Source organism: Nansenia antarctica (genome assembly GCF_963989245.1).
Source record: "Nansenia antarctica genome assembly, chromosome: 5".
Taxonomy (NCBI): domain Eukaryota; kingdom Metazoa; phylum Chordata; class Actinopteri; order Argentiniformes; family Microstomatidae; genus Nansenia; species Nansenia antarctica.
This window is the reverse complement of record NC_137690.1, coordinates 52,107,264-52,132,767: the sequence shown is the minus strand read 5'-3', so window position 1 is coordinate 52,132,767 and position 25,504 is coordinate 52,107,264. Positions and strand designations below refer to the sequence as shown.

The window sequence follows — 25,504 nt, the reverse complement described above, 5'->3', positions numbered from 1 at the left end:
ATCTATTAAGCTGCCAGGGAAGCAGATTCACATCTGGGTTTCAGATATTTCAATGATCCTGTCCTCGGATTTCTACCTCCACCAGCCTCCCTGGATGTAGTCTCACAGAGAGACCGAACTAATGGTTGTTCATGACCCAGTCAAGCATACAGCTACACCATCACCATGTAATTACACTGATGCTAATTACTGTGATAGATAGACTGTTGTTGGTCATAATGGCTCTGCTGTACGACCGATGAGGATAAATGTGATTAGGTTGTGTGGGGATAACATGACAAGGCACTCAGACGGGGAAGCCATTAAGACGCAAGTACTCAGGGATAGAAGAGGGTCAGTTGCCGTGGGGGATGGTATTGCAAAGCCTGGGGCGTATTCAATTGGGTGCAATGTTCCGAAGGAATTGCAGATGGAAATGATTAATAGGATGTATGAACTGGAGCCGACATGAAAGAGAATCCAGTCTGTTCAACATAATCTGTTTGAATTTTCTACAACACTGCACCCTCCGAAACAAACCTCAGCAAGGTTCTATATTAAAAACATATTACATTAAATATTATATTAAAAACATGGAGATCTTATTGTTATTTAACAGCATGTAATTTTTGTCAGGGGACTGAAATCTGGGCCTTACTTACATAGCAAATTACCGTATCAACTGTGTTTTGAGTGATGTACAATCCACAAATGGCATTTATTATGCTGTCAGGCATCTCAATTATCCTCTGGGAATGACATGACCCCTTATTAACACTGAGCACATCATGACATCATGTGATCAACAGCTTAATATGCCATTTGAAATTCTTGCTGGTTTTCTTTAGTTTCTTCTCGCAGCAAGAAGGCTTAGCCTGGAGCATAATATATTCTACTTTAACAAATTAGCCCTGTGCTCCTTTGGTTCAGTATCAGATGGAGACTGGGCCTGGGTTTAACTGCTTCATATCACTTCCCAGAGCCTTCCCCATGGTTCCAATGCACATTCTTAAAGGGCCATTTTACTACAAACATACATTCTAGTAATGGGACGGTGAAGCATTTTCTTTTTTTTCCCTCTATACTCCGAAATGGATTTCTGGATTTGAAATCAAGCAATTACTGTGAGGATGAAGACGAGACTCAAGACTTTTAATTGATGGTATTCGTTTTCATATTGGTTCCAACATTTTGAAATGACAACACTTTTTAAACATAGTCCCCTTATTTCAGGACACCATGAGTAAAATGACAAGTAGCTTATGTCAAGCTACTTGTCATTTCTGGTTAGTCAGGTGTGTTCTGTCACATCATAAGAGAGCTGTCAATGTCTAGTATTGATTCTAGGCTTTGTATTTGCTTTTGGGGTCTGCTATTGTTGTCTGTCAACATGAGGCTGAAAACAGAAACTTAGAAACAAAGCCAAAACCTTAGGCTTATGAAAATCAACATTTAAAAATCAACATCATGAAAAAGAAAAAGCACTGGTGAGCTCATTAATCACCAAGGAAGACTTCAACAGTGAACAATCGAAGAATGTTCACTATAATGAAGAAAAATCCCATGAGGTAGGCTGAATGTGTCTGAGACTACCATCCGCAGAATACACCAACCAGCCAAACTACAAAGGCTTCACTGCCAGGTGCAAACCACTAGTTATCCTCAAAAAAAGGATGGGTAGGTTACAGTTTGCTAAAAAGTACCGGTACTTCCAGGTCTGGAAAAAGGATGTGTGGACAGATATAACAAATATTCACACCGCCTCATCTGTGAAACGTGGTGGAGGAGGTGTTATGGTTAGGGCATGTACAGCTGCCACTAGAACTGGGTAACTTGGGTAATTGATGAAGCAGAAGCAGCATTCAGCATATTCAGCGACCAAATACTAAATGTGAGTACTTAATTTAGACATTATATAAGTCTGTCCCATTACATTTGGTGCCAAGGGGATATGTATATGTATAAAAAAAAGTAAATAATTTCTTAATGGTGAAACCAACAAAAATACCTTTAAATATAAGCAGACAGTCTGTTCTTGAACCTCATAGTAATTATTTGATTTCAAATTCAAACGTTTGGAGTATAGTGCCACAAGAAGAAGAAATGCTTCACTGTCCCATTACTTATGGAGGGCACTGTAAATGATGGCAGCCCACCCTTCATATAGGTCCAAAATATCATTACATTGCAAACTAGAGCCTTATATACTAGAAAATGCTTTTTAAAAATACTTAGATTACTGAGATACAATGAGAAGCAATACCAAGCGAGTTCAATATCGCCACCAAGGACAACTCAAAGGGGATGCTAAATCACAGAAGGTAGTTACTTCCACCACCTCAGAGAGCAGTGTGTGAACCACTGTGGGTGAGGTTCAAGGGTATCAACATGGGAATAAAGGATACATTCACATCACAGTTCTGTCTGGTCCAATCACCAGTAAGACAACACCACTGTTGTTGCCCAATCCCCAAAGGACCGTTGAAACAAGAAACCGAAAGTGTTCCTGACTGAACCCTGACCTTCTCTTTCCCCACTGAGAGCCCCCCTGGGTTGTCATGGCAACCGTTCGTCAGAGATTTTAAGCTTGCTAATCTTCATCAACAACTCTGGGAAAGGTAGCCTACACACAATAGCTGTTTGGCCTTGGTGTTGATGACATTTTTAATACAATGTCTAGACCCCCAGTTATAGTCATAGGACTAGTGTATGACAATGAAACTAGGGGGTGTTTGGCCTTGGTTTAAATACACTACAGTCACTAAGACAGAGCCAATGTCCCTGTGCTGTACTGTTTTCAAAAGATCAAATACAACACAAGCTCTTTCAGTGAATTCAAGCCTCTATGTAACAGTCTTTTCAATGTGTGTGGTATCAGATTTCCTCAAACGCCCTTCACTGGAAACCCGATATCCTTATGTAGCCAATATTGACCTCTTCTACACCGTTGTACTCTCTTCCACTGAGCCGGATACATTGGATCGCTGCGTCATTTCTGGATATAGGGCGAGTTATTCCCATACTCCCTTGGGGAATGTACGGGGGACATTCCAGAGAGCGGAGTACAGCGACGAGGAGCCTCTCTCGTGCACGAGTGGACGCACAGGCTTGTGGACGCACAGGCTTCTGACAGTGACCAGTTTAAATCCAACGGCCATTCTGGCTACTCTGCTCTTAACTGTACCTTCTCCAAATCACAGATACTGCCTGGACATTCTCCAAGAAGCAACCACCAAACACCCATAGGAAAAATAATATACCATTTACCTGACACTTTTATCCAAAGCCACTTACATTGCAGTGAGTACATGAATGCTTCAGTATATATGGTTCCAGCGGGAACTGAACTCTCAACCTAAGCTTTGTTAGCACCCTGCTCTACCAACTGAGCCACTGAGGACAGAATAATCACCCCCTGCAGTCTCCCTGATCTATAGTAGCCAATGTACAGTATGTATTCACATATCAATACGTAAACGGACGGAGTGAGATGGAGTACACTCTTGTCAACGGTCCACTCTGTGAAGGAGCCGCAAGGCTGAAGTCAAGTCGAGCCCCTAGACTGCATTATTTCCTATGAGGGCGACCGAGGCCGTTGGCCGGGCTGTACCTCTGAGCTTGTACAGCTCCCCGTTGACCGAGTGGATGATGAACATGTGGGGTGCCTCGTCGCTGGGGGTCACCGAGGCACCGATCAGGGGCAGGGACCCCCGAGGCTTCTGGCCCCGGCCCTGCTCGTTGACAAAGTACTGCAGCTGCCCCAGCTCTGGATCCAGCACAAAGTACCTGGAGGGGAGGAGGGGAGAGAGAGAGACCATGACATTATTGTACTTGCATAGTTATCATTGTTCTAATGTCTTCTAATATAATTATCACTGTGTGGTGTTGTTGTTGTTTTAAATTGTCTACTACCCTTTAGCAGTAATTGCAACTTCAGGGAGAGAGAGAGAGAGAGAGAGAGAGAGAGAAAGAGTGGGGGGGTAATTCACCCTACTTTCATTTCTCATCTCCCATGCACATAGCCTGCAGGGGTACATATTCAACCACAGAAACTGTTTATTGAGAGGCTTCTCCCACATCACAGCGGTACAGAGCGCGTTAAGGCCTGACCTCAACACCTCCCCACCAGCTAAATCCCACATAACCCTGGATGCCATTAGAGTAGGCCTCTAGAGAGAATGTGTGTGTGTGTGTGTGTGTGTGTGTGTGTGTGTGTGTGTGTGTGTGTGTGTGTATTGCCGGCTGTAGGTGGAGAGGAGCAGGTGAATCGCACTTCCACTAAACAGCCCCAGGCAGGTTGGTAACCTCTGTGATTAATGAATCTCTCACCCCTTAATTGAATCTCACACACACACACACACACACCACACACACCACACACACCACACCCACCACACCCACACACAAACTTCAGTCCTGGCTATATGGGGCAACACCAATCATCAGTGAGTGAGGTTAGCTTGTCAAAACAAAGCCACACAGACAGACAGACAGACAGACAGACAGACAGACAGAGACACCAGCCAGTCTTTTGGGTGGGTTGGCCTGCCTCTCCGTGCCTTATGTCCTAGGGCTGCACGATTTGGGGGAAAAAATCGAATTGCGATTATTTGGACAGATATCGCGATTGCGATTAATTTGCGATTATTATTTTTTTAAATAGCAAAAAAAAAAAAAAAAAAAAAAAGATGGGAGTTTTTGTAAAGTGTGGCCATATCTCCGGCTAGGAAGGTCGTATCAACGTGCAGTTTGTTTGTACGTCTTCAGGGGACTTAGAGGCTCCCTCCTCTAGCACCCCCACAGCCCGAGCTACGAGTGAAAGAACTAAACTTACATTGGGTTGCTTTAAAGTTGGGTTGCTTTAAAATCAAGCTTCAGATTAAAACATGTGATGGAGCATTACTAACCTGACTCAGGTGGTTTGTTTCACACAACCATCTAGGAAAGCTTAATTGGAAGCTGTTTGGAAAAGGGCAGGTACTTTCAAAAAATACTTGGCAGGTGATTGGATGAATCTATCTATCACCTATTTTCAGAGAGCATTACCACATGATACCATCAAACTATTAACTGCTCTAATTCTAATGCAAGGATGAGAACTTAAAAGATATGAATTGGGACAACATATTTATTTATGTTTTTTTTAAACAGCCACACCATTTTGTTTCTCTCAACAAGTGTCTTTTTTTTTGACGTTCATTGACGTTGACGTTCATTGACGTTGAATCCGACGCGCTGTATGACGTATCCCATACGGGTAGTGGTGTTTCTCAACCCTCTCCTCGGGGCGCCCCAGCCGCTCCACATATTTGATCTGTTCCACCACCAGCACAACTAATTCAACGCAATCCAAATCCAAAGCAATTATGATTTGGACTTGATTAGTTGAATCAGGTGTGCTGGTGGTGGAACAGATCAAATATGTGGAGCGGCTGGGGCGCCCCGAGGAGAGGGTTGAGAAACACATAGTGAGTTGGACTTGTGATCGGAAGGTTGTGAGGGCACTTAGCCCTCAGTTACTCCAGGGGGAATGTCCCTGTAATTCGTAATTGTAAATCGCTTTGGATTAAAAAAGCGTCTGCTAAATGGCAAAAAATAAATAAAAATAAAATAATCGCAGGCAAATCGCAGGCTTTGCGATTAGCTAATCGCGTCATTTCAAATCGCGATTTCGATTTAAAATCGATTAATCGTGCAGCCCTATTATGTCCATGTAAACCCTGAACCCTGTTGTTAACCAGAGGTTCCCTCCCTGGGGATCGATAGGCTGTTTCCATGGACGTTAAGAGAGACAGTGAGATTGACCTGGTGTTGGAACACGACATGCAGCAGAGTGCTCGCAGGTCAATACCACCCACAGACACAAGCAACGCAATCCTGCACACGGCTACTGGAAACACCAGAGAGAGAGAGAGATAGAGAGAGATAGAGAGTGGCTGGTTGCCCTCTTTCATAGGCTCATAATCAGAGTCGAACCTATTCTGTTCATATGCTTTTGTCCCATTTCATTGTTTCATATGGTACTTTCTTTGCACAGGGGCATTCTCTCTCTCTCTCTCTCTCTCTCTCTCTCTCTCTCTCGACATCACACATTCTATCAGTTGACATCACACATTCTATCAGTTGACATCACACATTCTATCAGTTGACATCACAGATTCTATCAGTTGACATCACACATGCTATCAGTTGAAATCACACATTCTATCAGTTGACATCACACATTCTATCAGTTGACATCACACATTCTATCAGTTGACATCACACATGCTATCAGTTGACATCACACATTCTATCAGTTGACATCACACATTCTATCAGTTGACATCACACATGCTATCAGTTGACATCACACTAGGGGTGTAACGGATCACGGAAATTCCGTGATCCGTTCGGATCGCCCTCCACGGTTCGGAACGCGTGTGTACCGCGGATCAATTGCATTTTATTTTATTTATTTTTACCTTTATTTTACCAGGAAGTCACATTGAGATTAAAACCTCTTTTACAAGAGAGACCTGGCCAAGACAGGGTCAAAATAGTAGCTTAAAAAACAGTTCAGATAACAAGACAGGACATAAGACAGTGGCAACAATACAATAGACAAACAATGGTAGGGGTATTTACAAGGTGATTAAAACATTGAGAAGTCTAACCAAAGCAGGTACAGCGAGCGGTGACCACATCCTTTAATCTACGCTTGAAGATACTTATGGAAATAAGGGCCTCTAATTTAAAAGTAGTCTGTAGGTCATTCCAAGATCAAGGGCCATAATAAGACAAGCTTGCCCTTCCAACATTGTTCATGATAAGTGGCACCTTGTATTGTAGCCATCTACGAGACCTGAGACCCGAGCCACTCGGTATAGGGATGAACTTCAGGCCCAGATAATTCGGTAAGAAGCCAGAGATGATTTTAAACACAAGAGTGTACCAGTGTTGGAGCCTTCTGACAGAAAGAGATGGCCATCCAACCAGACTATACAGTGTACAGTGATGGGTCCTGAAGGCACTATTGGTGATGTATCTTAGAACCGAATGATACAGGGGGTCTAGCTTGGATAAAGTGGACAGAGAAGCAAACCTATATACTGTATCACTGTTAACAAGTAATAATATTACTTAATATCTTACTTAATATCTCTTGTAAATCACAATGTAGAGTTGCCATGAAAAGATAGACGCGACAGTTGCGGGCTTTGTTTTACTCTAAAGCGCAATGATAGGTTGATAATGCGAAAGAAAAATAATCTGTTGTTTGCTCACTACACGTGAAGCTGGGAATCCACAACAACAAGGCTGCGTTCGTAAATCCGCTCTGGAATCTGATCAGCGTTCAAGGAACGCCTCTTGTCCAATCAAATGACTTGGTCCCTTTATGACGTCGGACCCAGTGTGCGCTCCGGCGCTCTCAAAGCGAATTTACGAACGCGGCCCAAGTGTATCATGTTACGTTGTTCGGCGGAGAAGTACTCGAAATGCCTCCCTCGTCATTTAAATCCCATGTATGGGAGCACTTTGGCTTCTCTGTCAACTATGACGGGAGGCACGAAAAAGGTAGCTCGACAACTTCTGATAATGTAGGCATTTTTTTCATACCATGTTCAAAATAAGGGTTCACTTTATTATTTAGTTAAAAGTGGCATAAAACATGTTTATTCATCTGCTTTAAAGAGCCATGTGATTCACTGCTGCAACCAGGCACCTCCTCCCTCTCTCCTATCATTTAAATTGAGTGTATTTCAGTATAATTATGTAATGTTTGAGTGTAGAATATGTTATATATATATTATATATATATGTATGTATATATATCTATATTACCAGTTTTGACATCTTGAATGTTGTTGGTTTTTGTCACATAGTAAAAGTGGTGTTTTTACAGAATTCAAGGAAAAAGCAGTTTTTATAAAAACAAAAATGTTTTGTGTTGATCCGAAAAATGATCCGATCCGTGACTCAAAAACCGTGACACGATCCGATCCGTGAGTTAGGTGATCCGTTACACCCCTACATCACACATTCTATCAGTTGACATCACACATTCTATCAGTTGACATCACAGATTCGTAGTTGACTGTTGTTTTTGTTTAGCCAGCAGTTCACCAGTCAGAGGAGGATGGGACCCACTTGAAGCCTCTCAAAGTTTCTTCCTGCTGCTAACCTAGGAAGTTTTTGCTTGCCACTGTTTTCTTCCCGACAGGGGTGTTTTTCTGTATCTTACTTTTCGTGTCGTTTTATTTATGTTTTTACTGTACCGGGTGTTTCTGTTGTTCAGCACTTTGTGACAAAAAAAGAAAGTCTGATTTGATATTCAATATCGTACAACTAATGTAATAATATTGCAGAACAATATTGTTTGTGATAGTCTTAACAAAGACAGTGCTGCACAGCACGTCATAAAGGCCTACATATGCAGTTTTTCAAAAAGGAATGTTATGTATTCAACTCATAAAGCCACAGTCAACCTTGTGAGACCAGCCACAGGCCACAAATATGCATTGCCTCAATGTAATTTGTTTGTCAGCAGAGTTTCACTGTACATTCTGCAGATATAACGGGAGAAAGCTGTGTCCTTCACATTAGACATTATCCCATGAACCCACACACACACACACACACACACACACACACACACACACACACACACACACACACACACACACACACACACACACACAACGGGAGAATGCTTACACCTGTGTCAGTTCTTCATTCCGGTTCCAGTCAGCACAGAGCACTTAACCAAGCACCTAAGCAATTAACCTTTTGACCCAACACATATACATCCTGGGCCTGTAGGTGGAATATAAACCTGCTGGTCAGAGTGATGGATGAGGCTGAGGTGTAACCTCATTCCTTACATACACACCGTTGTTTCAGTGTAATACCATGGTAATTCTGCATCAAACTTAGAGGTCACATGGGCCACAGGCTAACAACTACTGCAACCCTGGCAACCCTGGAATCCATTGCTAACATTCTGGCAACCCTGGAACCCAAGTGGTGAGCAGTGGTATTACATCCAGTTTACCACCAACGGCTCTGTTGTGGTGATGCTATCCAAAGTGCTGACAGTAGCACATTCTTCCACATAAACAGATAGCAGGCCATTTCCTAATGATAATATCATTGACCACGCAGAGGGAAAGAGAGTGCATCAGCAGAATTTGGGTCCCCCCTCCCCCCCCCCTGCCTGCCGAGTATTGGCAGAAATCCACCACAGTGTGAGGAAACCTGGACAACATGTTGCCAGACTAATACAAAAAAAAACTAGTTCCTGTCAGGCCAAAGGACTGATAGAACTTAAGCGATTATGATTCCTAAAGTTTCCATAAAGGTGTGACCGTCGTGTCCATACATACTTTTGTGTCAAATAGACGTCGTTTTTATACCAAGTCGTTATTATACCAAGTCGTTATTTCTCTACACATGAAACTCAGGAGACATTGTGCTGTATAAAGCATTAACTCTAATCCCAAGTCGGTGAACAAATGGAAATTGTTGATGAAGGCCAGAAGGAGTGTAATTGAACCAGAGTGTGCTCTATTTTGGAAAACCAGAGCTACTTAGGCCCATGGTTCCCACCTCCTTTTCCGACACACACACACACACACACACACACACACACACACACACACACACACACAGCTTTGATCAATGGAGCTCTGCAAAGCATTAGCAGCATGCCCATCTCCAGGAGGCACATCTGCAGAGGAGTGATTCTTGCCTCACAGGCTCCCTGGAAATAGAACCTCCATACCTCCATGCCTATAACCCAGATATAGGCTCATCATAGAACTAGCGAAACAGAGGTGAACACACGCGTGTGTTGAGAGACCTAGTCTGAGACCTGGGTTGAAGCGTTTCCCAAGCGTATGCCTACAGGGGTGATTCTCATGAAATCTTGGTTTCAAAGATTTCAAACATGAAAAAAGTCTTGCATCAACAAATTTCCTTTTTAGCCATTTATAACAAGGTCTGAAGTAATTATAAATGTTAATTTAAAAACATTTACTGGCAATTTAACACCTTTTTTTAGCATATTTTGCTAAACAAGTCCGTAGAATTCTCATTACACTCTGAAAACTTCAAGACCATTAGGTAAGCTGATATCTTTTCAAATGTTTTTTAATGGATTATTAACAGTCATGCACAGTTACTTGAAACTCTGAAATAATATAATTTTTTTAATTATAACTTTTAGCTAATTTCGACAGATTTTTCTCATTACCGCAACACCTTCCGCAATCTACAACCTAATGTTTTTCATATTTCATTGAAACCTCACATTTTCAAAATGATGTGGAAAACCTGAAAGAACATAACATATAGATTATTTATATGCATTTAAAATATAGTATGATTAAATTCTCATTAGTGAAACAGAAGTTCTCTCTACCGCAACTGGCATTAAATTGTTGCGGTAAGTGAGAATTGTGTTGCGGAGGATGAGAATTGTGTTGCGGAGGATGAGGAAAATTAGCATGTTTTGCCAAATGTAGAGAAACCATGATGACTAAATTAATTGTTACTCACTGTACATAATTAGACATTAATGATGTATATTTTCATAGAAAATGTTAAGTACAAGTCTGGAGTGAAATCTCACGAAGACATGGTTTTGAACAGAGTTGTTGCAAACAGTAGACAGTTAAAAATCCTGTACTTGCATAGTACACTATTATTATTAACAGTTTTGTCTGAGTGTGTTTGCGCTGACACCTCCCAGCCCGTTCATTATAGACATTGGTACTCACAGAGGGACTCTCACTTTTATATACGAACAAACAGGAATAAACAAGGCCCATTCCAAACCCAATCACACCAGCTGCCGTCACATATTGAGTATATCGGAGTACACGGAGCCAAGTTACAGGCCATATCGTGTGCCGTGAACCGGGATATATTTTTGTATCCGTTTATGTTTTCAAAAGAGCTCAGATCACCACCGCCTGTCAGTCGTAACCGTGGCAACCAGCCTTGAGCCACCGCACGCACCCCCTGTTCTACTTCAAAGACACAACTTGGTGCTCAGGTGACACAGTAATACTGAAGAAATACTGAAACACAATGTCAGAATATAGATGTTTGCAAGGTCACCCTTGCAAAAAGAGGGTTCCCTTTCAATGACTAGATGCATCGTCAGCAGGTGAAGGGAATATTTTCACATAGGATACCCCACCTCTCTCCCTTCCCTCTTTGACAGTACATTATTTGATGTGCCATAATGGATCAAGTACCAAATATTTGTACGCAATGTTTTTAGACAAGGACTTGAAATGCCAGCGCTATTTCCTTCCTCACGACAGATCTGTTTCCCTTGAACATGGCAGTACTCAGATCATGGGATGTAGTGTGTTTGAGATTTGGATTTATTTATTTTTTTGCAGGCAGGCACGTGACTTCTAGACGTTCCCTCAGTGGAGACACATCGTTGTCTAGTGGCCAAAGATGGCCAACATTCTGGGTCTTACCTGGGCCTTACTTGGTTAAACACACAAGACATACAATTCAATTGAATGGGGAAGTGTGTCCACACTTTTGACTGGTACTGTACAGATGACAGTACAGTGGAATATATGCAGCTGGCTCAGCAGCTTTAGGCTGTATGCCTGCAAGCCAGAAAGCCACCATCATCTATATTCTCCTCCCCTTGTTGCAGGTGCACTGCAGCAGCATTATGGGTAGAATAGCAGCCTCAGGAACATCTTGGCTGGCTCTGCTGTTGTCTTGGCACCTCATCCAATACTTTGCATTGAGAAGAATTAGTTTGGCACAGGGGACCCACCCTGTGTGATACTGTACATACATTAATCCTAACAATGAGATCCCTGTGTGTGTGTGTGTGTGTGTGTGTGTGTATGTGTGTGTGAGGTAGAGTCACTGTCTAATGATCGCAAGGTTGGCAGATCGGCGGTTCGAGCCCTGGCTGGCCACATGTCGAAGTGTCCTTGGGCAAGACTCTGAACCCCAAAATTGCTCCCAGTGAGCGGGCCAGCACCCTAGCTTGCCGCCATTGGTGTGTGTGTGTGTGAATGGATGAATGAGAGGCCGTTGTAAAGCGCTTTGGATAAAGGCGCTATATAAGTGCAGTCCATTTACCATTTACCCCATTCGGAGCCCTAAGATCAGCTGACCAGCTGCTGCTGGAGGTCCCTAGGACCAGGCTCAAAACTAGAGGGGAGAGAGCCTTCGCAAAGGCAGCCCCTAGGCTCTGGAATAGCGTCCCCCTCCACGTCAGATCTGTCCAGAGCGTCGAGGCTTTTAAAACCTTCTCCCTGGCCTTTGACCTGAGTTGAGCCAGCCTCCCGACAACTGCACTTTTCTGCACTTTTATTTCTGCACCTGTTATATTCTGTATTGCACCTTGTTTTTGTTTTTGTGTATTTTTATTTGTTGTTTTCTTTTACTAGTGTTTTATCTGTTAAGCACTTTGGTCGGCTGTTTGTCGTTGTAAATGTGCTATATAAATAAACCTGACACTGGGACCCCTAATGGAGGAGCATCCACCCCATTAATCATAAAGCAACAGCCACACAGGGTGCAGGGCAGGTGGTACATAGGGAACATGCAGAAAGCACTGACACAAAAACAGCCAGACACACACACATACAACACATTTTGACATGACATGTCATGACCCAACACACACACACACACACACACACACACACACACAAACTGTGTGTGTGTGTGTGTGTGTGTGTGTGTGTGTGTGTGAGTGATTTTACAAATTGAACAATGCATAACTGTGAAGGGCAGGCAATGCAATTACTCCAGCACGGTCTGAGCCTTACATTCCTTGGCATTTCTAGACACATCAATCTCAAATTTACATTTACATTTCTTGTGTCCTCTCTCCTTGTCTCTTTTCAAATCGCATTGGAGGAGAAGGTCCAAGGAGGCATGGGGGGAGCGGCGGGGGGGCAGACTTGGATCTTCTCTTCCAATACATTTTGAGAAGGAAGTGAAGAGTTAACTTAAGACCTATGAAACCAAGGACAATAATATATGCCGTTTAGCTGACGCTGTTATCCAAAGCAATTTACATTGCAGTGAGTGAGTGCATATATTTTCAGTATATGATCCTAGTGGAGATCAAATCCACAGCCTAAGCGTTGTTAGCGCCATGCTCAACCAACTGAGCCACAGAGGACTACAAGGATCAAGGAAAGGCGCTTAAGGTTCACCTAAACAGTAGACACGGAAGGTTGTTGGTTCAAAATAGTTACAGTTGTTGTGTGTGTCAGCTTCTTGGAGGATATGTCAGAGGATGTTTTCTGAAAGCAATATACTTTCTGACATTTTCAGCTTCTCAGCTTTTTTTCATTTTCAGTGCCAACTCTGGTCACTAGACAAGAATCTGTCTCCACTGAGTACCTGAATCCAAATGTCAAACACACTACATCCAACTGTCTCAGTACAACCATGTTCAGGGGAAACATATCTCTGGTGAGGGAGGAAATAGTGCAGGACAGTTAAGTCTTTATATAAAAACATTGTGTTTTGAGGAAAAAATATCTATATAGCTGGTGAAACTAGGAACAAGTCGCCAACCGATGGACCGTTCTGACTTTTATTCTGAACTTTCAGCGTTGTTGGAAATGACACACTCGCTAGTCAAGCCAAAACATGGCAATACAATGGATTCGGTGAGTAATCGAATCTATTGCATTGCAATATCTTGGCTTGACTAACGAGTGTGTCATAGATTTTCAACAACGTTGACATTTATTTACATTTTTCAGAATAAAAGTCTGAACATTTGGTCGGTTACCGACTTGTTCCCGCTTTCACCAGCTGTGGTCACAAATAATACTGTCAAGAGGGAAACGGAGAGAATAGAGGATCCTATATAAAAATGTTCCCTTTCAACTATGGATGATGCATCTAGCTGAAAAATACTGCCGTCACATGTAACATAGAATAATAGTCCCCAGGCCAAGCTTTCATCTAAGATGACATCCTTATTTGCCTGTTGCAAGTACGTAAGTACAGCCTACATCAATGCTCTGGTTCAGAAAGGTAAGCACTCGTTTCCTTTGACTGAAGAAAAAAAAACAAGATGGTGGTGTTGTTATGGATTTGAGTTTGGGAATAACAGGGTTTTATTATGATATCCTGGGCTGGTTTTGACTGTACCTGTCTCTCTACACATTTGGGTCATCAGCCAAGGCACCCACCCAGCTTAATGAACCGAAGATAATTTATCCTTGAAAGCCAAGCTGTCCAGCCTTAATCACTTAGCAACAAATTGAGTACCATCAACTTAAAACAACAAACATTAGTCTCCTTTATTACACCACCACTGTAGTTTTTTTTTTACTTATTGAGGAAATAAGGATTTAGTTATTGTACAAGTAATTCACCATAGTTATTAATCTCTAAGAGAGAATAGCCTACAGATAAACAGGCATACTTGCCGACTTCACCTGCTTACACAACCTAACCTTTTGAAATGAGAGAGAGAGACAGATAGTGTTAAAAGGTCATACCCCCTTTCAATAACAACAACTACTGTATGGTTTGGATTGCCATTAATCAATAACATCCCAGCTTCACCTCTCTAAAGGAATACCATCTGTACCAGCTCAGGTACCTGGCATCTGTCACTGCAGTGTATGGGCCTGGGGCTGGCACACACACACACACACACACACACACACACACACACACAGAAATACAAAGAGAAAGACACACACAGGCATGTGCACACACACACACACACACACACACATACATACATACATACAAAGAGAAAGACACACACAGGCATTGTGCACACACACAAACACACACACACACACACACACACACACAGAAATACAAAGAGAAAGACACACACAGGCATGTGCACACACACACAAACACACACACACACACACACACACACAGAAATACAAAGAGAAAGACACACACAGGCATGTGCACACACACACAGGTGCTGCCAGCCTGATGCAGGCAGAGGGTGGTAAAGCAGTCTTGGGAAAGAAGCCATCCTAACTGGGTCTCTCTGGATGTCTATCACCTTAGCTGCTGCTGCTGTTCTGGCTATCTGCTGCACCCCTACACCCACCCGACCATCCTCCCACGCACACTGGCTAGTAGCCTACCTGCCTGGACCATACAACATAGACATAGTACTCTCTCGATGCACGCTGTTCTGTTCAGCACACACTCTCTCTCACCTTGTTTCTGCAGTGGTATGACTACATTGGGCCACACCATATACTGTAACTGTTTAGCGTAAACAAACCTGTACTCCATCTCTGGCGTGTGGCGATTCAATATGTTGTCATGATATGTTTTATTTTTATCGATTGAGGTTTGATTTCACAATCAGTCACTGTTTACCTACAATGCTAACACCTTTATGGTGCCACGCGCTGTCATTCAAAATATAACGTGGATAAATAAACACATTTGTTAAAGCTCTTTGACCATACACCTTGACTCCTCCATAGTCCATACTCTCTCCACCTCTCCATGTGCATCAGTTGAGTCTGGTCAGTCGTCCATAATAACAACCCGTTACCCGTCCATAATAACAACCCCCATGCTGATCTGTGTCAGAGTGAAAACTTCCAGGCGGTTGGACTTCACAACTCTTGACAAGCTTATTGCATTAGTGGTCTGCCAACGTGTCTCTGCGCCCTAACTGGGCCATAACAAGACAAATGAAATGTGTCCGCTGGGCCTACTAATGATGACAAATCCTGTACGGGCCACTGTTTCCCAATACGCACGACTGTGACTGTCGACATACTGTTACAATGTTTAAATGTCAATATCCCATTTGTGGATGAGAGGGTTATGAATCATAACTGCGGTCAAGGACATTGATATATGTGCCAACGGAAAACTCCAAATACTAAAGCAAAATGTGATTGTGTATCTTAAATAAAACAGTAATAAAAAACACATATTTCACAACTGTTTGATTTACTACACGCAACAAAGCTGACGTTTGCTGTGCAACGTGGACGGTGGAGGAAAAAAATTCCACGCACCGATGGACACTGGTATGACAAGGCAGTTAATAGACCTCGTAATTAATATGAAGCGCTTACCTGTTCTGCCATCCTTGTAATAGGTTTGTGTATTTACTCAATACTCCTTCTAACTGCCTCTTATGAGCTTGCTGCAGATTCATGCTGGTCTGCAATAAACCTCCCCGACTGCCTCCTCCGCCAGCCGAGCTACCGAGCGAAGCTGAGCCGGGGCTGTGCGAACCAGTCCGCCCGATCTTTCTGGCTGAATTCCCCCTGTCCGATGGAAGAGAACCAGAGTTGGTTTGATTTGTCCCAGGATGGGGACTGCAGAGCGTCTTCTCCATACTGGCAACGGGACGGACGGAGCAGCAGTGAAGGTTTCGCTAGACCATACGTCGTCAACAGGGCAATGTATGTCTACTGACCTAAATTAAAAGCATTAAATATGCAATATCCATGTTTCGCTGGTGTTTCGAGCGTCCCGCTTTGCCCGAGAAACCTGGCATATTCCTCGGTGATGTGTCAAGGACTCGCTCCCTTGCTGCGGTTGTTTTAGCACCGTGACACTCTCCTTCCAACGTTTTCCTGTGGGGAAATCACAGTGCAGACACTCCCTCCCGACTCTCGACCAACCCCCGGATATTTCAGTCCAATCTTGTTACACATCATCACAACAACGCGATAGGGCATGCTAAAAGCACCTGTCCATGTCCACAACCTCAATCACCTATGTTTGTTATTTCTCCAAAAATATGTAAACTGTGGTATGTTTCTGCATATATACGGCCAACAACAAAACAAAACACATATTAGCAACTAAAGTGGATGAGTGACCTGGCCAGCTCAGTGCAGTTCAACTCGGCTCTCTAATGTGAATTAGGGTTTAATGTGTTATTTATATGTTTTACACATGGAAAACAGATGGTAAATATCAGGTCAGATAACATGTTCTTGACCAATGCATACAGTACTGGTCCATCAGGCTACCACCTGAGCAGAGGCATGGCTGGATTTCTTTCCGGGGAGGCTGGTGGAGTTAGAAATCGGAGGATATAGCCTCATTGTAATGCATAGAATGGAATGAGGAATGATACCAGACACAAATTAAGCATAGCCTACTCTCACCATCATCATCTTCATCATCATCATAATCATCATCATCATCATCACCACCACCACTACCAAAGAAAGAAAGAGACAGAATTGTTTTATTTCCATGCAATCAACGTGTCAGTCAATTGTTGGAATTTGGTATTTTAGGGTCTAGGTAAGGGATCGGCCATAAACGGCGTCCCTGGAGCAATTAGGGGTACATTGCCTTGCTCAATAATAATAATAATAATAACCTTTATTTGTATAGCACTTTTCCTGCAAATGTTGCAGCTCAAAGTGCTTTGAGATGACAATGACACCTCGACACGTGGCTTGAACCGCCAAACTGTCGACCTTGCAATCACTAGACGCCAGCTCTACATTCTGAGCCACTTCCGCCCCCAAAGGCAACATAAGGCAACACAAACACAAACCCATCCACCAACAGCTCAAACCAGTGGCATGCATGCCACCACATAAAACATTAAAGACCAGACCATATCCCTAGAGCAGGATGTGCAATGTCCACATCCTCTTGTAGTCTAAATAACACGCCCCCCCCCCCCCTCCCCTCCCTCAGGCTTCACTCAGTCAGCCGTGCCTCACTAACATTGCACCAATCCATTCCATTAAGCTTGGCATCAGTTCAAATTTACTGCAGCCCCGAAGCCTCTCCACTCCCATGTCAGACGCCCCACCGTGCATCAGGCTGGAGTGTAGATGTATTACTAGTCATGAGGTTAACACTAGAACAGCCGTGGGTGGGGTCATTTGACCATGTGGTGGAAAAACATTTTGTATCTTTGCACTCAGTCACATTTCAGGACCCTCCTTTCATGACTTTTCCTAGATATGTGTGTTCTATCACCCAGTATCCTTACATTTTCAAAATCACATCAGGATAAGCTAGTATAAAGCTATTTTGCAGCTGTGTAGGAGGCAGGATAATTTATGAGGCACACCAACTAGTGGTCTTTGTGTGTAAGTAGCAGTTTCCCATTGTAAAGACTCTGGTCATTTGACCCCCGAGGCGGCTCTTATAGTAGGTAAAATAGATACAGCTGTTCTGGTGTTAAGGGTCTGTGGGCTCTCCTAAACTTTCCCCCCCTGAGGCTTGCATTTTATGGCCTGGCCAGGGTCTAGCTGCTGCTGCTATGGGATGGGATGGGATCTCTTTTGGAGAGGGAGGAGGAGTCTGACTGGCCCCCTCTGTACAACTCTGGCGGCTGACAGAGAAGGGCAGGAGAGCTGTAGGATAATGGTGACAGATGGGACGTGGTGTGATGACTCGAGGCGGCTCAACACTGTAGTTTTCATATGCTCCGGCTTTGCAGGGGTAGACAGACAGAGCTTCATGAAGTGATTTTGTTGACATAGTAGGAGGACAGTTTTACGAGAAAATGTTTTATTGATATGTATGGACCGTCAGCTCCATGTACAGATGTTTAGGAATCCCCTCTTTGGAAGCAACGTCAACCGTCTGGAAGCAGCAAAGGGAATATTGCATGCTAGGTGGTAGGTTGGGGGTGGGGGTGGGGGGGATCGGTAGGTACTATAACCACTCAAAGTGAATACCTAATACTGCTTAACCGCCACATATGTCATTGCTATGCTAATGCAGTGCTTTGTGGAAACTTTCACACTTTGGGCAGGCCCCTCCTACATCGCAGACCCTTTAACCCCTTATTCCATCTAATCTCCAGGTCCCTTAGGTCATATAACTTAGGGCTCCTGGCTGTCCCGAAATCCAGGCGCAAGCTCAGGGGTGTCCGTGCCTTTTCTGACGCAGCCCTAGACTATGGAATGGCATCCCCCTCTCGATCAGATCTGCCACCCCATCGATTCCATTAAATTCTGCCTTAAAACATACTTATATTCTTTACCGTTTCCCTAATGTGGTTTTGATTTGTGCCCGTTGTTGTTCTTTATGTACTTTCTATGTATGTCTTTAAGGGTTATAGGCCTCCAAGATCTCCAGAGACCCATCCCACCCTGGGTACGAACACTTTGCTCGGCTGCCCTCGAACAGGCGGTACAGGACCATGTTCGCAAGGACAAACAGACTGAAGCTCAGCTTCTACCCCAGGGCCATCCAGGCCCTGAACACAGCAAAGACCTAGGTTCTGGGCCCTGGACAGTCTGGACGGATTGATGGCAGCTGCTGGATTGAAAATCAGGTGTAGTGCTGAGGCACAAATGTGTACATTTCAAGCCTGCAAACTGCGACACTTTAAATGAATGTGCAATAACACTATGTGCAATATGACAACCCTAGGGTACATAAGGTTGCAGAGAATAGGAAATGTTAGAATAGGTATAGCATAGCATAGAGTACAGCACAGTGTTTTATTTGTACAGTATAGTATAGTGGATAGTGTACATAGCCTTTATTTATGTAAACCAGCTCCTTTCCCTTCTTTTTTTTTTGTGTGTTTTTTCTTTCCTAGCACCAGGGGAGCCCCCCCTCCCAAATTTCGTTGTTTGGTACCTGTACTATATCAATGACAATAAAGACCATTCATCATTCATTCATTCATTATTGTGATTGAATATATTGTGATTGTATTGCCTTTATTGTGATTTTAATCCATGTACAGCACTTTGGTAAGCACAAGTTGTTTTAAATGTGCCTTTCCCAGAGAGGTCACATGTAGACATCTTTTACAGGTTCTGAGATATTTAACCTGGGACTTTACCCACAATAATGATACCTACATCAATGATAATGAGATCTCATTGAAAATACAGGTGCTTGTAATGGGAGTGACATAGAGGCGCCCTATAAACCTATATCTTCCTTTTCCTATTAGCACTATACCAATGGATACTATGGTTTTAACCCAGCGTACGGTACATGAAGAATCTGCATGCATGTTATATAGAGATTCAGGGATGCTATATATTTCTTTCTTTTTCATGATCATTTTCTAAACAAGCAGAAGTTTACATTTACGTTTATGTATGGCATTTAGCAGAAGCTAAATAAAAAAGCGACTAACAACAAATACATATGTCTAACTAAGTGAATCATCTATCCATCAGTCATCATAAGAAAAAGTAATCTATGCTAGGACCAGGGCCCATTGGCAGTCATAATGTTATACGATTAGACAATAAAAACACACAGCTGCCTAAGATCAGTGAAAACCAGCTTGTGCCAAAGCTTCTGACACTGGACGTGTGGCAGCAGGGTCGCTGGCCATCCTTCACAGAGGAGGATAACAGAGTCACAGAGAGAGGGAGTCGGTGAAGAGACCGTTTATCTCTGCTTGTTTTCCAGAAGAATAGCAAAACACACACTAACGAGCCACGTTAGATACAATACTCTCTCTCTACCTCTCTTTCCCAGAAACATATAGTTCATTACAGCAGCCATCTGCATGACCTTGGACGTCTCTGCTCTGTGGCTGAGTCTGATTGGGACTTCTCTGTGCATACAGAGAACCCTTAGCATCAGATGGAATGGAATGGAATGGAATGGAATGGACTTTATTTGTCATTGCTACAGTACAGGTACCAAACAACGAAATTTAGGAGGGGTGGCTCCCCTGGTGTTAGGAAAGGGAAAAACATTTTAGAAAAAGCATAAATGCATAAAATCACAAGAAGGTAAGGAGCTGGTTTACATCAATAAAGGCTATGTACACAATCCACTGTACTATACTGCACAGATAGTCAACTAGGGTTGTCATATTGCACAAAGAGTATTTTTTTCACATTATTTTAAAGTGTCACAGTTTGCAGGCTTGAAAATGTACATGTTTGTGCCTCAGCACTAGCTGCTGTTGCTTCTTTCTCTTTGGTTATGAATCAACGAACAGATATTGAGTTTTAAGACAATTTAATCAGTTACAGGCAGATATATACATTACGTCTGTTCCCCGTGGACCCTGGGCTGGAAGAGAACGCTCCCTCTCTCTCTCTCCCCGTTCCGCTCCAGAGGGGAGGGGCCAGCGTGTATGTGTGTCCCTGCCCAACCCCCAAAGGTCCCTGCTGGTCATCTGGTTGCCATAGAACCCTCATTGCTAGAGGGCATCATGTCCCTGCATGCCCCGGTATGTGTGTGTGTCTAAAACATACTACATATTCATACATAGATCATACATACTACAGAAATATACGACACATCCCCCCTCGGACCACCCAGAGGGTGTTCCGAAACTAAACTACCATAAAACAAAAACAAAAACACAAAACCCCACAAAACATCCCCAAAATTTTTTTTTTTTTTTAAATAAAATTAAAAATTAAAAAATAAACAACAACAGACAGAAAAACTACACCAACACACAACACAAGAAGCACAATAACACAGACCAACCCAGGACCAGTATTAGGAACCAAAGATATCATAAACAAAAAATAAAAAACAACCAATAATAAAAAGAATTTTGAAAATAACAATCACAATTAAACTAAACACAGTTCATCATGCACAAATCAATACAGAAACTTCCAACGACCGATGTTTTCTTTGTCCTTGAAGCGTCAGGGTCAGAGGTTACTAGCACTTGTACCCAGTTGGAGAACAGCCTTTACCGCTGTCTCAGATTGATAACACTTTCATAGTCAGGAGCTTTCCATTTTCGTTGCGCTAGGAACAGAACCTCTCTCCTAGCTTTGTATAACCACCACATCACTTCTCAACTGACCTCAATCACACGATATAGAAACAAACAAACAATACACAAATAATGACATTCAGTTATCATAACACATAATTCTCCAACAGTAAGCATAGGACAAAGGGAATGCATTAATGCATAGATCTTCACCTCAGGTGAGGACTAGTCTTCTGAAAAGTTCATTAACGTGGACTGAGTGACTGATTTTCCAAAAACAGTCAATGAGGCCCTGCCTCCTAAGAAAGTCAAAAATCATGTCTGCTATAATAGGTGCTCCTATCTTAGCAAAATAAGTTTCCCATGCCCCTAAGACCGTTTCCAGCCATGCTATCATCTGCTGTCCATTCCCGTCGTTCCCTTTGATCTGCTGCTTCACTACCCTATTCATAGTCTTTAATCTTTTCCTAACTGGTCGTCGTCCGTCAGTGTCATTGAGGTTCAGGCAGCCGCCTGGTCCCCTCCCACGCTGATCAAGGTCTGGGGAGTCGCCCTCAGCATCATCTGAAGCATGGTGCAGGCACTCGCCAGCATCCCCAGTAGCACAGGTGTCCAGGCTTTGGACACCCCCAGGCTGGACCTCCAGACTGTCAACACTCTCTGCTTCGTTGGTTTCTGGTTCATTGGCATCTGGACAGCTTTCCGCTGTCCCCTCGGTTTCAGGCACTGCCGGTAATGTCACTGGCTGTAACACTGGCATTGCCACTGGCTCTGGCAACACCACAGCATCTCCTCGTAGCTCCTCCTTCTCAGGTTCTCTGGGGACCTCGGCACCTGTTGGCACAACATCCTGCCTACTCTGTACATCCACCCCCCTGTCCACCACCCGTGGCCCTATTGGGGTAGGGATATGCCCAGACACCACTGGTGTACCCACTCTGATGTTGTTTCTCCAACAGACCCCACATTGACCTAAAGCATGGTCAATCTGTTCCATCAAATATGGACTCCAAAACCCATATTTCTTGGTGATCTTGCGTCTTACCTCCCCCCTAGCCACATGTGCTAATCCATGAGCTTCCTGTATTAACATGCCTAATAAATCTGAGGGTGCTACAACCAACCCCTCATGATTCCTCCATAGACCTGTGTCATCCTGACTTGCCCCCCTTGCTAGCCAAACGTTCTTGTCTAACGTAGTTACTCTACTCTGTAACATCAATAAATCCTCAAGTGTGACCATGCCCTGTAATTGCTTTTCATGTGTGACCAGAAGACCTTTACCTGCCTTGTCTGCTCCTGTAATGGCTTTGGCTGCATCTTCTGCAGCCCTGTTACCTTGTGTGACATGTGATGAGTCAGACCTGTGTGTGGCACACTTCACTATGGCTAATTCCTTTGGCTTCATCATGGCTTGTAACAGCTTCATGATCTGTGCGTGATGCTGTATAGGCGTACCATCAGTTCTCTTAAAACCCCGCCCCCTCCATACAGCTCCATTAAAATGACAAACATTATGTGCATAGGCAGAGTCGGTGTACACTGTCACTCTCCGTCCGGTTCCCAAGTTGCATGCTTCTGTGAGGGCAATCAATTCAGCCAACTGAGCCGAGCAAGGCTGAGGAACTGCCTCAGCCTGTTCTACAATAAACTTTGAATTTTGTGCTTTAACTAAGGAATACCCAGCGCACAAAGTTTCTCCTACCCCGTAACAAGACCCATCAACCCAATATTCTATATCAGCTCCCTTTAAAGGCAAAGCTTGTAGGTCTGTTCTATGCTTAATCACTCTGGCTGTCGATGGAACCTGAGCACCGGATGGCATCGTCACCTGACAGCCGTCAGGTGTGCATTTTACTGTACAGTTCAATTGGCATAGAGCATCTCTCCCTAGCAGCCCTGTTGGCGTGTGTTCTGACACAAGTGTTGACAGAGTTGCTCTCTGTCCCTTGTACTCTAAGTCTACAAGCTCAGTTGTAGGAATCAGCTGTTTAATTCCCTCAAATCCGATTGTCTTCACATATTCTCTAGACATAGGAAGGTGCGTGGCGTCTTCAGGCTTCTGTGTCACCACCAGCTGGCACCTCCCACTCGGATCTTCCGGGCACCCCTATAGGCCAGCTGCTGGGCCTCCGTAAGGGTTCATCACTCCTGGAGCAGGTGTAGTAGGGGGCCAATATCCTCCTCCTTGGCTCCCCCCTGCGCCCCCCTGGGGCCTGTTGCAGCAGGCACAGGCTAGATGTCCATTCTGGTCGCATTGGCATGGTTCTAGCATCTCCTTCCCTGCTGCTGTCCATCCCCCTGGTGGTGGTCCTTGGCCAGGCTGTGTGTACATCTGGTATGGAACCGCTTGCACCCCTGGTGGCCCTTGTGGGTATGGATACCCCCCTTGTGGCCCCTGTGGGTAGGACTGGTAAGTAGCAGGATACCCCCCTTGTGGCCCCTGTGAGTAGGACTGGTAAGTAGCAGTCTGCACTCCAGGTGGCTGTTGCTGTGGGGCTAAAGCCTGCACTCCCTCTATGTTCCTCTCGCTTTCAGTCAATTGCAAATGAGTCAATATTCTGAGGGATTCTTCGTCTCGTGCCTTCTGTATCTGAATGTTCTTTCGATATAACTCAACTTGATGAGCTACGTGGTCTATATAAACAGCTTTGTTCATGTGTCGTAGCCCCACCACTTCTGCTAGCTTATCCTTAACTGGGGTAGGAAGCCCTTCTTGTATTTTTTCCCTGATTATGGATTTTTCTAAGGGGTTATCTTCAGCGTCTTTCCCTGTCACACTTCTCCATTGAGAGTGCACACGGGCAACATAACCCCTGGGATTCTCATCCCCCCCCAGTGGCTTCACAATGATATTGTCTGGGTGAATGTGAGTAGGGTAGGTCTCTCTGATTGCTTTCCACAGCCTGCCTCTGTTTGCTGCGAAGAGCTCTGGATCATAAACTGATGTATTGATATATCTATGAAGTCCTGCCTTCATCAATATTTCCTGCATTGTATCCAATCCTGCAATAAAAGCTAAGAGTCTTTTCAGGTCTCCCATCGCGGCCTGCGTTCCTGTCAGTATCACGTCGACCTCTCGCGTCCACGAATGTCCTCCCTCTTGAAGAACTGGGAGTTTCTCGATCACTTCAGACAAATCTGTATGATGCCACGGATGATATTCCATCTTGTTACCCCGAATCAGCACTGGACAGTTCTTTAATGTATTTGATGACATTCGGTGACAATCTCCCTCTTTCTCCGGGCGTCTTCTCCCACCTTTCCTTTCGGCTGTGGCTATCATCTTCCTGACCTGCGCGTTGTAGCCTCCATCTGCATTGTCGTCATCACTTGAGTCTTCACTGCCATCTTCGCTGTCATCTTCCTCGTCACTCCTGTCGTCCCCTTTTCCCCTTGGCTCCTTCTTCTTCTTCTGGGAATGATCCTCCAGTGCCTTAGCATATGGAGGGGGACTGGAGGCAGGACACAGGTCTGGGGATGAAATGTTCAGTTTCTGTTCCAGTGTTCTGGCCAATTCTTTTTGCTTTTCCGGTTCCATCTGAGCTATTTTCTGTCCCTCTACCTTAAATAGATCTAAAATAGCTAACTCTAACTTGCGTTTCTCTGATCTAATCTTTCCTCTTTGATGTGCTTTGTGCCCATTGATAAGTATCTCCAATGTTGCAATTAATTGTAAATTAAGGCTGCCCTCTTTCGGCCACGGCTGTTCAATGTATGCCCAACGGCTATTCCATTTCGTAGACATTTTGCTAATTTCCCTAACAAGAGGATTCATTTTTTCCACTACAGCCATAGGGGATAACGTAGCCAACATTCCACGATGTTCACTAATATCTTTTAACAGCTTCGTGGAATTCGACCCCATTCTACTTT

General features: G+C 43.8%; 1 protein-coding gene across 1 annotated transcript in view; it reads right to left on the bottom strand.

Moving 5' to 3' along the window:
* The window catches only part of LOC308157606 (oxysterol-binding protein-related protein 10-like), a gene marked incomplete at both ends in the record, with an annotated part of 70,111 nt that extends 53,793 nt beyond the window's left edge, over window positions 1-16,318 (bottom strand). Inside the window, 2 exon segments of the mRNA XM_080531197.1 lie at window positions 3,590-3,765; window positions 16,053-16,318. Coding sequence (XP_080387323.1) covers window positions 3,590-3,765; window positions 16,053-16,318 — 442 coding nt within the window.
* Window positions 16,319-25,504: the final 9,186 nt, after the last annotated feature.